The sequence below is a fragment of the Heterocephalus glaber genome, unplaced genomic scaffold, assembly GCF_053883595.1.
Source record: "Heterocephalus glaber isolate CG9 unplaced genomic scaffold, H.glaber_assembly_v1.0 deba00000331, whole genome shotgun sequence".
Classification (NCBI taxonomy): Eukaryota; Metazoa; Chordata; class Mammalia; order Rodentia; family Bathyergidae; genus Heterocephalus; species Heterocephalus glaber.
Genome location: NW_028258142.1, coordinates 64,808,091 through 64,825,507, shown reverse-complemented (window position 1 = coordinate 64,825,507; position 17,417 = coordinate 64,808,091). Strand labels below are relative to the sequence as shown.

The 17,417-nt window shown below is 49.6% G+C and overlaps 1 protein-coding gene across 14 annotated transcripts in view; it reads right to left on the bottom strand.

The window, feature by feature from the left end:
* Ptprm (protein tyrosine phosphatase receptor type M) overlaps positions 1–17,417 on the bottom strand; it is a 675,227-nt gene that overhangs the window by 136,418 nt on the left and 521,392 nt on the right. For 10 of the 14 annotated variants that reach the window (XM_087189931.1, XM_087189914.1, XM_087189919.1 and 7 more), the window contains 3 exons: positions 14,105–14,179; positions 13,860–13,886; positions 9,110–9,297 (listed from right to left, as the gene is read on the bottom strand). In XM_087189931.1, the coding sequence (XP_087046057.1) occupies positions 9,110–9,297; positions 13,860–13,886; positions 14,105–14,179 (290 nt within the window). The remainder of the gene's footprint in view (positions 1–9,109; positions 9,298–13,859; positions 13,887–14,104; positions 14,180–17,417) is intronic. The other 4 variants (XM_087189938.1, XM_087189934.1, XM_021265238.2 and 1 more) reach the window with 1 other exon arrangement.

Here is a 17,417-nt window from a genome sequence, read left to right as displayed (position 1 = left end):
GGACGCATGGGTCCTCTGCCAAAGGACAAAACACTGCTCAAAGCAAACAAAACAGCAGAGGGGGAAATAACAAGTCCAATCAATAAAGCACAAGGTTAATTTCCCTGGTGTTGGGTGTAGTGGGAAGAACGTGAGCTTTAGAGTCCACAGATGAAGGAAGAATGCTTGCAACTCCACAGAGAGATGGACTGGGCCGAGTTCCTGAAATTGAGTCACTTCATCACCTAGGAAGTGGGTGTGATCCACAGTGCAGGAGCACTGTGGATAGAAATATTTTTCTCTGGGAGTCTTGGTACAGCGCTGGCACAGCAGGTGCTGGACAAAGACCGGTGCCATCAGTGTGGTCACTGCACCCTAGGAGCCAAGCCAGACGGATGACAGGTTCATCCTCAAGTCTTGCTCCCCCCAGCTGTGTCCACAAACGCACAGACACCTCTCTGAACTACAGAGCTATACACTATGACAGAGCTTCCTTCCTGGAGCACGTATGGCATGCACCAAGTCACACCTCCATAGCTCAACAGCACTTCTAAGAGGAGCCTGAAAGAAGCAGGAAACACAGTTCTGACACACTCATCACAGCACGGGGCATCGGTGTGTGCGCCCAGATGTCTGGGACTTTTCTGCACAGAGTGACTCTCCAATGGACCCCGTTAAGTGTTCGATCGCTCAGTTCAATTCTTGCACTCTCTACCCGGAGTTGGTCAGATCCCGCACGACTGCCCCCACTCCAGACACCAATCTCAGGTATTAGGCTGTCGTCTGCACTTCTGATGGACCGGCATGCATCGTGGTTCCCAGAATCCCCCTCTCTGGGTCTGATTAATTTGCTAGGATGGCTCAAAGGACTCAGAGAAACACTCACGCCGACCTGCTTATTAGAGAGGATGTTGTACAGGATGAAGAGATGCACAGGGCAGGGGTTCACCACCCCCCACCAACATCAACATGTGGCCGGCAGCTGGGAGGCTCAGGAACCTTGTTCAGGATCCAGCTGGCCCTACTCCCCCTTCTGGAGGTGGCTGGGCAGGGTGCAATGTCCTACGCTCTCATCTTTCAGTTTCTTGGTCTTCCTGGAGCCTGGCCTGCTCCCAGCCTGGTGTTTATGGACCCACCTGAACCCAACTCATTAGCATAACTTAGATGTTAGGAAAAGAGCCTCATTATGAACAGAAAAGTGCTCTTCTCATGCAGGAAACACCAGAGGTTTTAAGACTTCTGAAACAGGAGTTAGGGATAAAGACCAAACATATTTCATATTACACTACAGAGTCAAGTAAATGTAAAGCAAATATGGAGTCACATGTCTATTCTAACATTTTAAACACACGGCCAGCACTGAGTACAGTGAGCAGACTGAGCCACAACCATACTCGCCATGCTTAAAGAATCAGTATCGGCTGGGTTCAAGGTTTCTCTAGATTGGATGCTGCCAGCTCACTTGATTCTACGTGATGACGTGTACCATCCTGAGCTTGCTCTCTGTTAACAGTTCATGCAAGAAAACACTGATGAAAAGCGCCGGACTGTGAAGCAACATTGAGAGGGGTTTCAGAGTGGGGTCGGGAGGCCAGGCCAGGGCAGGACTTATGCCCGTGTCCAGGTCCCTCCTGGAATGAGAACACTGGTCACCTCCGCCCTGTGACCGCGGGCATCTGAACAAATGGACAATGCACACAAGAGGTTCTCAGACTCCTGTTTCAGGCGAATGTCCGCCCTGCTCACCTGTTCTTTCCTGTCTCGGGTCTTGGTCACACTCCCACTCTCTTCTCAACACACAGAGCCCTCTGCTCCACTCGTCCTGCTTTTCTAGATCCCCAGCCCAGAGCTGCAGGGACCTGCGCCTCCTGAGCACCATACCCAAGACTGCAAATCAACTCATCACTGTCACAGTTTCTGGGTTTGGATCGATTGACAGTTCTATCCATGCAGTTTGGATCATTTCTGCATGTGGAGATATGTGTGTTTAAATACACAGCATCCATTCAGCAGGGAAAGGTGCCTTCCACTTTGCGGTACCCATCAAGTATCCACTGCAGAATCAGCTAACACATCGTCGCTGTGTTTCTAGTCACTGTGCATCTCCTATGCTACTGAGACAGAGAGCTGGAGCCTGGGCGGGGAACGGCTGTTTCCCCTCGAAAGCCTCAAAGTGCCAGGGTAGCGGCAGGGGTCACACCAGAGTTGGGTCTGCAGGAGGGTTAGAAGTCACTCCCTGCTGAGCCCACAGCATGTGATACAGCCGAGTCCAGAAGAGTCTGGAGCGTAGGGGCTGGTGAGTCCCTCTGGGCACGGGTTGGGAAGGAGCTGCTGTCCCACGTGCCAGGAAGGGCCGAGTCCCTTCTCTCTGGAGACTATTGGAGTCTGCTGGATGTGACAGCCTCATCTTACAAAGACAGCAGGTTGCTGGGCAGGGACGCCCTGGGGGCAGGGGGATGCAGGGAGCGTGTGAGGGACTCCCTCAGCATGTGGGCAGTGGGAAGGCCGGCGAGTGGGCAATGGCAGAGGGACACAGGCAGGGCTGTGACCAGCTGCTGTGGAGGGCAGGGGAGGGGGAGCCTGGTGTGACAGCAGTAACCTCACCCACGGCATGAGGACACCAGAGGCACGGAACACCCACAGAAGCTGGGACACGGGCACGCTTCCGTTCCTATGGGCCCAAGCCCTTCACAAGGAACTGGTGGCTAAAGGCATCTGACACTAAAAGCATGTGGACAAGTGGAACAATCACTTCACTTCTCTATGTTAAAGAAAATTCGCATAACTTGCTCCAAAATGGAAACAAGTTGCCAAGAAGTGTCTCACACAACCTGGAACATGTTGATGCCATAGCTATCGTGGGCTGTCGAGAGCACTGCGGGAAATAACAATCTGATCTAATTCTCCGAAGGGTGAGCTCGCCCAAGGTGTCATCAGAGACAAGGGCAAAAGGAAAAATGTGACAAACCACTGCACATGTTTGGGCTGCGGAGGCAAGCAGAGCGGCCACCGAAGCAGATACTTTGACATCAGGACTGCAGGCAAAGCCAGCCAAGTATCTGTGGTAGAACCAACTCTCTTTTGGACTATTTAAAAATACACAGAAACTTTTATCCACTAAGAAAGCACCTGCACCCCTACACCTGACTTGCAACTGCTTGAAGCCATCCCAGAATTTCAGAGGGAAGATTTTATCATTTTCATATGGACCTGGCTCAGCAGCAGCATGATCATTAAAGGAAAAAGAAAACACGTTAAAAATCACTTGGCTGCTACAGCGGTTGGAGGCGCAGCTGTTGGGATTCTTAATGCATTTGCAGTGCTTGCCAATGCCGCCCCTCCCACCCTGCCTTTCAATGGTTTTGTTTTGTGTGTTTTGGATCTTGTGGGATAGAAAATAACCTGCGCTGATTGTGGCAATTGACGGACTCAGCTGGTGCCTTGGAAGAGGGAGCTGGACTGAAAAGCTCATCTGAGAGCCGTGTGGGCTGGAGGTGCGGGTCGCGCGCAGGGATGCCGAGTGGGTGGCGCGCAGGGTGTGTTCCTAGCAGCTGAGTCACACCAAGCACCTCTGATTGCATTGCACCTGCCTCCATTTTCCAAAAGCCAACCAAGGGCTGCTGTGTCCTGTCCTCAAGCTTTTCTGAAAGCATGTGCAACTCTCCCTTGGTCCACAATCCCCAGCAAGGGAAACAGGAGGCACCCAGGGCAGAACATCTTAGCCTAAGCCTTGTCTCCCAGTGAAGGGCCTGTCCTGTCCTGGGGTGGAGAGGCTGGGGAATCTGAACTCAGGCCTCTGCAGAAAGCAGTCATTTTATTTGTAGGGTATGCTGGCTTCTCTTAGATGGAGGCAAGCAAATAAAACAGAGAGGTGTAAGGGGGCAGGAGGGACCTTGCAATGATCTTAGATTGCTGGAACTTGGTCCAACACAGGCAAAAGCACTACACAAAACCCAGTGCTCGCCCTGAACTCATTCAGCTGTTTTACTTAGAAAAGAGGGAAAAGATGGAGGGGTGTGTGTGTGTGTGTGTGTGTGTGTGTGTGTGTGTGTGTGTGATAGACAAGCCATGGTTCAAAAAGACCTACAAGGAACTATGTCTGAGGAGGATTATACATTTAAGGAAAATGCAGGTTCCTCAGCAAAACCCAAATGCTGTTCATAAGCCTGAAGAGTCTGGCATAATGTCTTCAATTTCCAGGTTTAAACAGCAAAAAAACAATCTTGATAATTACAAAATTAATCAGCGTTTGTGCCTGGAGAGATTCATGGTAGGCAGCAAAGTAGGTAGAACAAAGGGAAAACTTTTCTAAATGCACTGAGATATTCATGGACACATAAATGTTTCTGAAGAGTAGGATGCAAAGAGCTGCTTGGGTTTCTAGTAGTGATTGGCAAATCCGCTTTCCTGCCCCCGCGTGGCACTGGTTCTCAGAGGACGAGCTGGGCCGTTGGTGCTGTTTAGGGCCTCCTGTGGGAGGGTGCCGCACTGCCTTGTGGGAGCGAGACCTCAGTCACAGCGGGAACATTCTTGAAGAGCGTGGCTGTCGGCCTGCCTAGGTTGCGGTCCTTCTGCTCGGATCCCCAAAGGGACACTGGATCAGTCCAAATTTGAGGCAGAAATTAACTAAAGATCAAATAAAAGATAGATAATAGGAAGCAGGAGACAGAACGTTTGCAAAAAGGAGGGGGACCAAGACATGGAAGGAGAAGGAAAGGCGGAGAAAGGGACAGAAAATGACAATATTACGTCCATGCACCAAGTCCCCACGCTGATGTGCCATCGTTACGTACTGCAAACGGTGGGAGTAAAAGAAGGAAGACAAAAATGAGGAATAAAGAAGGACTTGCGGGGGGCAGAGAGTGGGAAAAAATCACTTTCCAAGCACACAGGGCCACCACTGCCCCATCCCTGCTGTACTGCACAGGGGCAGCTGTCATGCTGCTGGCACAGAGGGCATGAGTCTCCCCTCGCAACCCCGGTGGCAAAGGCCAGGAAGTCTGCAGACAGAGTGGCCGAACCCTGCTCTGTCCCCCAAGAGCTGCTGTGTCCTTTCCGCGTTCCTGGGCAGCCCACAGTCTGGCCCTCTGGGGTTGGCACAGGCTCCCCTCTCTCGGCAACATCCCCAAACCTGCCCTTTCCACTCGGTCTTCTCCTGAGACTCCTGCGGCCCTCCCGGGACAACGTGCCATTTTCCGCTAGTTCAGCATGTTTACTTCTTGATTGTGACTCATGCCACCATTTCTTCTGAATCAAATAAGCACGTCTCCCGTCTCCCGGTGCGCGTGCCATGTGACTGTGCTGTGAGAACCAAGTCACACAAAGGCCTGCCTCGGCGGCTCATCTCATCCTTCCTCTGGATGTCTTGTTTGGATGCACTTCGGTGGGTTCCGGGGCCAGTAACGAAGCTGCAGCGTCCAGGCAGATTTCCAGACACCACCATCTTGGGAAAGAGGGACGGGGTGGAACAGGGTCCACAGAGAGGAAGTCACTGCTCCAGAAATGTAAGATGGGCGACTGATCCCCCCTTCCAGTACACGGACAGGAGGAGACCGGAAAGACTGAGCGGATGATGCCGTTCTTGGTCCTTTCCCTCCAAGACACTCCTGGCCTGACGTCCCTCAGGGACAGAGCCGCACGTCCTATCCCCCTGCTGTGGTCAGGGTGTCTCCCGCTCCCTTTGACCCTTCCTCGGTATTGATTATTACCTATCAGCAGTCCTCGTGGGCCTCGGACAGCTGACATGCAGAGGCTGAGCTGCTTACCCGCACGCTGGGGTGAAGCTCATGTCTTCTGCGTCTTCTCTTCCAGTGGGACGTCCTGTGTCTCTCATGGTGGAAGCTGGGCCCTCCTTGACTCAGGCATACTGGATGGTGCCCTCTCCCTGTGTCCCTGCTCTCATGCTTCACTTCTACCTGGACTGTGTCCTCCTTCACCGTCCCGGCCCGACTCCCACTCATCCTGCCTGGAGAAGCCATCCTGCACAGGCTGGCTTGGTGCCCCCACTGGCCTGCAAAGCACCCCTGAACAAGTGTCTGGGGCAATGGCCGTCCAGCTGCTGGGCCCTTTGCCACGAGCTTCCTGCACAGATGCAGGCTATGGGGGCCCCGTCCCCCTGTACCTCTGGCACAGCTCCAACACTCCACCCTCCCCTGAACCCTACTGCGCCAAAGACACAAACACGCCCTTTCTCTTGAAAGAAGATTCTGTAGTTCATGAATAGTTACACACTTCCCTAGGCCTTTCCTAACTTATATATGGAAATATTATTTCAGCAATGCTAGGGGACAGCACAGACTTAAAATACTTTCTTAGTTCTTAAACTCCTCCTCCACAGAATCGGGCCCACGTATCTGAAGTGACTTTTTCCTAAGACATTCTGAGTGTGGGCGACGTGTGGGAAGACTTCACCTAGCTGCACAGATGGACACAGACACCTTTCCCCCCGGTGTGGCTGGCTCTGTGCCCTGGTGCTCACTCGGGGGTGGCAGACAGGGACGGGGCTCAGGGGATGTGGGCATCCTCCCTCGGACCTCAGCACCTGTTGGCCTTCTTTCCCGGCACTGCTCCCTCTTCCTGTGGATGGCTGCTGGGCGCCTGGCCATTCTAGCACTGGGGATGGGCCGCGCGATTCCATCCTGGTAAGGACCCGAGGAGGCCGGGGCTGTAATGACTCCACCTCACAGGCTCGCCTACGGTCAGGGTCAGGTCACACAGGCAGGGAACAGAGCCTGAGCCTGGGCCCTTGCGGTCATCAGGGAGGTGATCCACCCAGCAGCACCGGGACCCACTGGGCCAGGCCGCTCCTGGCTCTGGGCTGTTCGTGAGAAGGGCACACACGCCGCGGTTTTGTTACAGCTCTGAAATCCAGCCGGGCTTTCGAAAATAACTGCTTAAAGATTCTCCCGATTCACACTGAGTAAGAACTCCCTGGGGTCAGAGAAAACAGAGACGGGCCGCTGGCTGCACTGCTGGCCCCAGGAGCCCGGGGGCCCACAGAGACCTGCAGGCTGACACTCAGGACAAGGAGGGCCGGGGGGGGGGGTTTCCAGGCTTCCTGAGGTGCCCCCTAGACGGGGCACTTCCTCCTCTTGTCCCCTGCCCCACCTGGCCCTCCGGGCACCAGTGTTCCCCAGGAGGGCAGCGTGCGGACAGGGCAGAGGTGTGGGGATTATTTAATAGAATTTTCCTCAGTCCCCCAACAGTGCCTTTCCATGCGTTCCTGCTTCCTTCTCCAGCATGTGCTTTTGTTGTTCCTTCCTCCTCTTTTTAAAAAAAAAAATGATGATAGATTTGGAGCATAAATGTGTACTTTTAAAACATCCTCTCTGATCACCGAATCAGCAGAATGAGAGGTTTTTTGAAATGTAATTAATACCTCAGTTTATTTTAGGTATAAGGACTCCTAATGTTTAACTTAATAAAATGACTAAAATAAGCATACGATTCATTTTGCACCTATAAATCAAATATCCCCAGGACCCCTGCATGAGAAATAATTTCTGGCATACTTTCTAATATGCATCATTTATAGTTATAGAAATTGCAAGGTAGGTATTTTTAAATAGTGCATCAAAAAGCGGACTCAGGCTATTTTATGAATTGTTCTTTGAGCCTCTAATCTCTCTGACATTAACATCTTTAATAAACATTAGAGCAATATCTGCATTCAGAATATTAGATAGAACTAAGACATCATCTCTATTCATTAGGCTTGTATTTTCTCAATAACCTAATTTTGTCTTTCATAAGACATTAATGCTTTTGGAAGTCTTACCCTTAATCCTATTAATCCTTAAGCCAGTCTTTTAATTTTTTTTTTTTTTTTTTTTGGTACTGGGGATCCACCTCGGGTCCTTGCACCTGTAAGGCAGGCGGCGAAACCACTGAGCTAAATCCCCGGCCCTGCCAGTCTTTTAAAGTACAGAAGGCTACACGCAAAGCCAGCCAGTTTCACCGAATCATACACCCAGCCGCTGAGGGTAAATCTCAGAACCCCAGGGTTGCCAACATGTAGAAGTTCATCTGAGACTATTTTCTGGACTGAAATCAAACCCCAGGGTGTGATTTGGATCCGTGTCCTGGGCTCTGGTGTCTCCTGATCTGAAGTCACTGTGGACACACGCAGGTGCACACGGTAGTGAGCAAAGCACATGTCTGTCTGCCTCGGCCACAGAGCTCTTGAAAGAGGTGCTGCTGTGGCCGTCAACAGCGGTGCCATGTCACAGACCCAGCTAATCATGCCAGGGAAGGGGAGCTGGGCAAGGTGGCACTGGGCATGGCAGGACAGGAGGCATCGAGAGAGCCCCACGAGAGGGGGCAGAAGCAGGTGGAGGCCCACAGGCTGTGCGAAGCAGTCGGAGCCAACCTGAGAAACTCTTTAATCCCAGACAGGATGGTGCCCACTGACAAGAGAGTTAGGGAGACAGGAGCAGAGATGCGTCCTTAGAGGGAAAAGCCACACGACTCTCCCATCCTCTGCACCCTGGGGCAGCACGCTAGTGTATCTCCATCGGTGACTGTCACCTGCCTTTGACAGCACACGGACACGAGTGACCTGCCCACTCTGCACACTCAGGCGCCTCAGACCCCGCCAGACGCTTGAGTTTCCTCCCTTCTTGAGCAGCACCTGCTCCCAGCAAAGCCCAGGAAGGGATGAGCCCTGTATCCTGGAGAGTGGAGGCTCGCTCTGCCCCTGGTGCTGCCAACAGCTGTCCACAGGAGCGCCCAGAGCCAGAACCACCGTCACGGCCGCGACAACAGCCAGTCCCGGCACCGCAGGGATGGCGAACCTTTTAGAGCACTGCGGCACACGTGCCATAGTTCGCCACCACTGCTGTACTGCCTTCTCATCTGCACACGCGCCCTCCCTGCTTGGCCTAGAACTGCTGTCAGAGGACAGTTTCTTCCTGAGAGAATCACAAAGTGAGCAGGACCTAGTGTCCTGCTGAACAAAAGCAGCCACGGACAGTGACTGGTGGTCAGGCATGGGGGCCGCTGCTTTTGCAGCACAGGAGGTGGAGGGAGGGAAAGGGGCAGCATTTCCTGTCTACTATCATGGTGCTGACTCTCACCCCAGCTGCAGGAGGGTCCAGGAGGGGCTGCCCATTCCACCCATCTGTGCGCTCACCTCGTATTCCTCCTTGAAGCCGTAGCCCTCGGCGCACTTCATCTGCGTGATGTGCTGCAGCAGGTCCGCCACGCGGATGGCAGGGTGCAGCTGCCCGGTCTGGTAGGGCACGTCGGCCGCCTCGCGCTTCTTGTACGTGTGGGACTGCACCAGGCTGCTGGTGTCGCTGGCCATCGTGTGGGTCTCGTCTGGGGGGAGAAGGCGGGGGAGAAAGTGAGCAAGGTGGCTGATGGCTGGGCAGGGCCGCAGAGCACACTACGACGCTGGCACCAACATCCCGCAACCTACAGCAGCGGCAGTCCCGGGAGGGCTCGGCCAGAAAAAACCGTGTTTACTGAAACTTCAGCGGGGTGGGCAGTACTGGTGGGACGAGGCAGGAGTCTTTGCTTTTACAAAGCAGTCCAAACGATATATTGTGTTCACCAAGCTCATCAAGAAGAGCCTTTTATTCAGCCTTTCAGTTTGCAGAAGTTTCGATGTGAAACTTCCTCAAGACCTGGTACAGATCCAGTCTTGTGGTCTCCCAAATGTGAGTCAGTCCTTCGTATGATGAGGGAAATAAACTCTGTACAGATGTGCTGTGAGCAAAATAAAAGTGCACAAAATGGTCTGGCTTATGCAGCTCGCCATGGGAATGGGAGACTTACTGCGAAACAAAGCAGACAAACAAACACAAAACAAAGAAGAGTGGAAGGAGAAAAGGTAGCCTGGTTTGGAGAGAATGTCTCGATGAGTCGCGCTGCATGCTCCGGGGTCAGAAAGCGTGACAAGTACTGTACCATGGACCGACACAGCACACGTGGGATGCGCTAAGCGGCAAGCATGCAGCCGGCGTGCAGCCAGCTCAGCGGAGTCTAGGGTGAGACACACACACCCGCCCTCCGCGACTCCTGCAGGGCGAGTGGGGCACTTACCATTGATTGGCACTTTTAAGGAGACACATACGAGGAGAAAAGGGGAGAGAAAGGAAACAGGGCATAAGCAAGAGTACCGTGTCAGTAAGTACAGGTCGTCTCTACTTTGCGCTTTAATTTTCCGGTTAAGTTTTCTATTCTGAGGTGGTCAGAGGGCAAAGCCCCAATTCTCCCACCACGTTAGGATGGAGATGTTTAATTTAAGTGCTCAATAACAAAAAGGAGGTTAAAATTAGTATCTTAATTACTTTTCATCCCTCATGAACCAAGTAATGACTAAAGAAGGCTTATTTATACTCAGTATAGTCTCTCACTCGAATTTCTTGAGCTAGTCAACCAAATTGTATTACAAAATTAACATCAAAATTTGGTCAAATAAGCTAGGCTCTGTTTTAACGGGCAGCGACTAGTAGATTAGATTAATGAACTGCAGAAATGGTAGCTATTAAAAAATGTCTGAGGCAGTAAAGTGCTATGTGATTAAGAATTTCACATTCTGTAGGTGAACTCATTAAAATGGTGAATCCCTTTAGTTGCTTTATGATTGAGGGTGGCATTCCTCAAAATACAGTGCTAAAGTCATGAGAAGGAGAATCTGGTAGCAAAACTGATTTCAGGTGTAAAGAGTCCAGACGTATAGGAGAGGGCGTGTTCAATGCTGAAAACGTCCGGGTGTCCCATCCACAGGGAATCAGCTACGGCCATCGGTCACAGGTCTCTGCGCTTCCCCCCAGTGGCTCAGCTCCAGTGAGGGGAAGGGGCCTGGGGCCCAGGGAGCTGGCCTGTCCTCAACCCTGGCTTCCATCTGCATTGCAAAGCACCTGGGGATGCATGGTATGAAGGTGGCACACAAGTGTGTAGCTATGTCGCTGTTGCTGAAATGACACCTGGATCACTACAAGGCGGCTAAAGACACAAAGACAAAATAAAAAGGGGTGGCAAGTTGACTTTATGGTTTGGTTTGGTATTTTCATTTGGATTTGCTTTGAAGTTTAGTAACGCGTATGTTCCATTTTAACAGTCACAAATACACCTGGACATTTTCACATCTGACTTGCGGCTGGCAACTGCCAGGCCCTATTGAGAGGGACACAGGATCCCTGGGGCCAACTGGATCCACCAGGCTGTTGGGGCCTCTAGCAGGAAGCTCTGCTCTTTAGACTACAATAAACGGAATATTAATCAGTTTCCCCGGTGTGCCTCCCTTCATGTCTCAGTCTTGTCCCTTTGGGATGAACATAATTAATTCACCCTTCATTAAGAGCTCAACTTCTAAACTTGCCCTAAATGATGAAGGTCTTCCGAGTGGATCTATGTGTAACCTAGCAACATTCTGATCCCAAGCCTAGGTATACTTGAAATTTTAAATCCATAGAGCTATAGCCATTGTCACTGCATGGTGACATCTCGGCCTCACTTCTAGAGTGGAACACGCTTCAGACCGTTTAAACACGACCAGCTCCACCTAGAAGAAGAGAGCTATTACCTAGCACTGTACAGTGAAGAGGGGACAGGTGGCATTTGCCACATCTGTTAGGAAATTGGGTCATTTCTCCCATTAGGAATCCTCGATTCCACTATAGTGAGTGATTCATCAGTTTCCTATGACATCTTAAAAACTAATTATTAGATAAGCTATATAACTTGCCATCTATTTGTATTTGTTGAAAAAATGACCAATCAACACATTTTTAAATTAAAAACAGTCCTTTAAAAACAAAGCTTATCAACAATAGTTCTGATGCATTTCTAAGAACTAAAAATTAATTCTACCTATGCTCTTTAATGAATTATTTTGAATTTTTAAGAACTCAGTTGAAAGCTAGAAAATTGAAACGAATGCTATCTTTTTGACTTGGCCAAGTCCCACCAGCTGACTGCCTGTCTTTTAAGCAATGAGGTAAAGAGATCATTAAACTTTGGGGTTGGGGTTGGGCATCTTAGCAGGTAAGAATGAAAGGTTAAGGTACTAGAAATTTAACTGTGATGAGTTGTAATTCACAACAAAACATTCCTTCTTGTCTTGATGTAAATTTTAACTGCTACTACCTCTGAGAAGTACTGGAGTAGATGGACAGCTTATCTTCTCCCCGGGGTGCTGGACAAAAGCCTCACCCACTGATCCTCACTAAGCAGTGTATAGATGCACATTTGCAACAAGAAGTGGCTGAGGAACGTGATTCCTAAGTACGGCCCTTCAGGGCACTGGCACCCAGATGAGCTCGCTGCACCGGGGCACGGTTACTTGTCCATCTGGCTGGCTGATTTCTCCATGATGTGCATCTTTTTGCAACTTGCATTGTCTGTTCAAGTGATTCTCTCTCTTGTGAGGGGAAGCCGACTGAACCAACTTTAAAAGATGTCATTAGTGTTCATAATAACAAAACATCAACTCTAGAAAAATGATGTTTGTTTAACAAGCTTATCTGAACCCTGCTGTGAAATCTGAACATTTTCTTGCCGCTGACAAAGCATGACTCATGGCTTCCCGTGGTCAAAACATCTACTAGAGCAACCTGGGAGTGAAGGCCCTGCACACAAAGAAATCACAGTGTCATTTGCATGTAGATTACATTGTTCAGGTGCCCAAGATTAGCTTGTGCCCCTCACTCAGGAAAAGAATAAAAACAGAGCTTTTCCCTGGCATTGTGTGTGTGTGTGTGTGTGTGTGTGTGTGTGTTTAGTGGGGTTTCTTAATTAGCCCTGAAAATGATGATGCACAGTTCCACAATTTTGTTTTATGTTCATTCTTAAACTTGTACCTTGGTTCTTTGTCTCTTCTCAGGCAACAAACTTAAGCCCAGGAAACACCATAAGGAAAACAAAATGACCCTCTCTACAGAAATCATAACAATTTAGAGAAAAGGGAGGCACAGGGGGAAAAATCATGTTGCTGAGATATATGCCCTTTACAGAGAATTAGGAAGAGGAAGTTGACAGCTGAAGATGGAACTCTGGCCACGATGAATTGTTATATACCTGGAGGTCGCTTTTGTTGTGCTCCTTTCCGGTAAGGTTAGTAGTAGAAAGAGAACACAGCCGGGACACATTCTGGTTATTTATGCGTCTCAAATGCAACAGCAGCCCATGCTCGTTTGCTTATCACGGCCAGGTAATGCCATTTCTCCTCACCCTTCTTACACTGCACAAACGGGACTTTTTCTGTAACCCCCTGCTGGGAATATTTCATACTTGCAATGCATTCTGCCCCGCCGGGCTCACAGTTTAGCTCATTCCTAGTGACATCTGACACAGAATAAACCACATGGTTACACAGTGCTGTCGAGTCACGCTGCTGTTAAGAACATCAGCTCCTTTGAAATTTTGCTGAGTGACAGACACTTGGGAGGATGGGGAGGGGCCCCCCCATGCTACTGCGGTCACTGTTCTGCATAACAACAGCATAATTAGAAGAATACTATTGTTCAAATTGACATTTTCAGTGCTTAGCGATCAGTGAAAATAATGAAGTTATTTTCACTTTTATGGCTATCACACTGGACAGAATTCAGCTCTTGGAAGTACACAGCTGAGTGAGGACACATTGCTCTTCCCTCCCCCGGGATCAGAACTAATGCTACATCTTAGAACTAGAGAGGGAGGATGGTGGAGCTGGGACTGTTCCTTTGAACCTTTCAGTATCATCCTGGCACACATGCAAGCACACTCTAGGCTAGTTAGAGAAAGCCTTGTTATCCCTCCCCAGCCCCTCTGCGTCCCCATTTCCTGCTTCTCACGCCTTCATCATGCAGACGTAAAACTCCAGTCTCCCCCAGAGTGGCCCTGACTTTCTCCATCACTCCTGCAGAAACTACGGTAAAGGGAAATGTTCTCACCTAAAATTGCAGTTGGCACAAATGGGTCTGTCACACATCATGAGCAGGTCAGTGCAGAGAGGTAAAAAGAGAAAGCACAGTAAGTGATTGACAGACGGATCCCCACTCCCCGCCGAAAGCTGCAGAAAGCCCTGGGTTACAACACGTCAAGCAGAGGACGCTCCTGAAGTTTCGGGAGAGCAGGGTGGGGTGACAGTTCTGACTGCCAGGGGACTGCACAGAGCAGACGGTGGGAAGGCTGTTACCTGGGTAGTAGGAGTTGGGCACTGATGTGCTCAGCGTATTTGTCTTCATTGTGAAGGACGACGGGGAAGACACAGCTGTAAAGAAAAGCAAAGCTGCTCAGAGGTGCCAGAGAGCTTCCCCACCACCCCGTGCCCCGTTCCCCATTCCCCCCGACGCCACTCCACGGCTGCCGATACGAAGACATCCGGGGGGCTGACGTCTACACAGCAGACACCAGCACTCCCAGCTGTCTCCGGTAGTCACCTGTCCTTCTAGAGGACAAACATCCCTTTGTGACTTTTAAAAGTTTTCTTTCCCTGCAAGGGAGAGCCCACAACCACGGCCACCACCAGACTTCACTGGCCTTCGAGCCTCTGCTTGTGTGAATCTGCTCTCACACTGAGCTGAAGTTTACAGCGCAAACTATGGCAATGCTTCTGGAGAATACGGGAAATGCCAGCATTGCTGCAGTTTGCCACACCCTCCCCTTCTTCATGTTTGGGACACAGAGAACTTTTCACATGGCCACGACCTGGCATATAAGAAATACAGTGATGTGTGCCATGTTCAGTGAAAACGGTGTCCACATTGTTCTCCTCGTCTTCTAAATCCTTACAAAAATGCCTATATAGCTTTTGAAATGTTCTTCTGAAACACTCCCCCATCACTCCTCCTCTTCCTCTTTGTTTGTAAGAGGGAACGTCAATCTCACTCAATTCATCTGATTCCATTAAAGCGGGTATTTCCTATTTTTAAGGTGCTATGTTAACTCTTCAATATCTTAATTGGTTTGTAATATAGAAACACTTTAATTCCCCTAGAGTATAAGGATTTAAACGTGCTCAGGGTGGCTGGGCATATCCCCACATCTGCTGTCCTCTGAGGGACTCACACGACTGATCTGATGCTGAGTTCCTGACCAGGATGCTAATATGCAATGACATCACTGTATTTACGGGAGGCGCTGCAGGTCGCCTGGACACTGTTTGCTGTGATTATTCTGATGACAGGCTAATATCCTCTAGCACTCAGGAGCAGTCCTGTAGGACAGTGCTTTTACCCTTGAATATAGTTTTAAAGGGAGAATTAATAAATTGCAGAAGAACTGCAGCCTAGGCTGTTTTTCATTTATATGAATTTTTCTAAAATAGAGAAGGATCATATTTAGAATGCACGCTTGTGGTAAGCTGCCAGGAAAAGAGAGCAGTTGATGAAAATGAGAACCATAAAACATGCGTACTCATCAACTATGCTGGGGTCAGGGAGAGTAATACCTCTTGATTACCTGCAGACATTTCTACACAGCTGGTAAAAATGTACAAAGTGACATAAAACAACTATGCTTACTTTTGCCTTCTTGTTAAAGTAAGGTATTTTAAAATATGCTTGAGTTTAGTAGACAAATTAGGCTCATTTCTGACTATCCACACCTGTATCCTCTTTTTGTATCATTTTAAAGTAGATGATACAACTTATATTTGCTTTGGTTGGACAGGTTACTTCTCACTCTCACAAATGTGTTCATGCACACTCTCTGGTCTTATTTTTCTGACTATTTACTTGGAGCGGTGACTCACCTCGGAACTCACCGCACTTTCTCGTGGCCCTATAAAACCTCATTCCTAGGCATGGCTGTCAGGGGCCAGGCTGGCAGCCTTGTGGCCCAGTGAACGCCTCCCGGCAAGTGGCCTGTGCCGGAAGTGCAGTGGATTTTAGGGCAGTGAGACAGTATTATGACGAAGTCTGCCACCAGGGTTGTTCCCCCCATGGAGACTGGACAATGCCTGCTCGTGCTAAGAGAGGGAGGAAAATGAGCGTTCTCGTGCTGTGGCTCTCCTGCCAGCTTTACCGAGGAGGCATCAAACCATGCCAGACAGCAGAGGGGCCATGGAGGCCGAAGGGACCACCCGACAGCAGTCCTGTGCATGAGCATTTGGAACGCTCACAGAGATACTGATTTTTAAAATGTAACTTTCAAACTAAGCTTCCTGTCCAGATGTGAATGTCCCCTGTGTTCTAACTTGAATGCCTCTAACTACTAACGGAGTTTCTTGCTGTTGAGGTGGATCATTTGAAGTAAACTTATTCATGAGGAACTGTACCATGAAACAGAAAGTTTGGAAACATAATGGATTATCCCGGAAAGCGAGAATACACAGTATATCTGTGTGGTCCCTTTGTTTGTTTTGTGGTGCTGGGGATGAACCCTGGGCCAAGCACATGCTAGGGAAATGCTCTACCACTGAGCTACACTTCCCAGCTCAACTACGCTTCCTGTTTCTCAGCTTTCACACTGATGCTCAAGAAATAGTTGCTACTGTACAAATTCCAATCAACCCTGCATGAGATGTGACTGAAAAATAAGGCCAACGTTTACATTTAAAGACAATTTATTAGAGTAAAAGATACATTGCCATTCATCACTCAAAAATACTTCCCTTTGCTTAGAAAGCACCTGTCCCACTGTCCCTGCCACTCTCTGAAGCAGTTCTGCCAGTCCTCTTCCATGTCTTTGGTTGCACTGTCCTGGCTGCCGTGTGTAATGTCCTGAATGGATTCAAAACGTTTCCCTTTCACGGACGTGTTGACTTTGCGGAAGACTGGAAGTCACATGGTGCCAGATCCGGTGACTAAGGTGGATGAGGACCCAGCGTCACGTTTTTATGAGCTGCCTTTCCAGTGGGCGGTGCTCGGCAGCAGCCTTTCACACTTTTGACCACACCTTGTAAAGACAGTCAGGAAAGAGGACTGCAGAACTGCTTTAGAATGTGGCAAGAATGACAGGATCAGTGTGTACAGAGTGAGAGGGAGGATTTTGAGGGTATTAAAGGCAATGTGTCTTTTACTCTAGTCCTTTCTAAAAAAATTTAAACATTCACCATGTACTTTGATCACAATGCTTCTGTAGTCTTTTAAATGAAAAAAAGTTTGCTCCCAAATTGGAGTGGGAAGCAATTTCCATCTGCATGCCCCTTGCAGCTGTGAGGCCTGCCCGCCCTGTGCCTGGATTCCATACCCCGCTGACCACAGACCTGATGCTGGGTGGGAACAGCAGTCTGTGGGTGCTGGTTTCACCCACAGGGGTAAAGAAACCCCTGACCTGGAACACAGGATCAGGTGCCAGCACGGGGCCTGCCTGGGTCCTGGAGAACACCGGGGACTACACCACTGCTCCCTCTGCACACTGTATCATCAGTCTAACTGTTACTTTCCAGAAATAATCCTTTGTACCTGGATCGCAGGTGGCAGCCTGGGAAGGAGTTATCTGAGCTTGGCTTACCCACCTGGTGTGAGGTTAAATACGGCTTAATTTATTAATTGCCATGGGTAGCC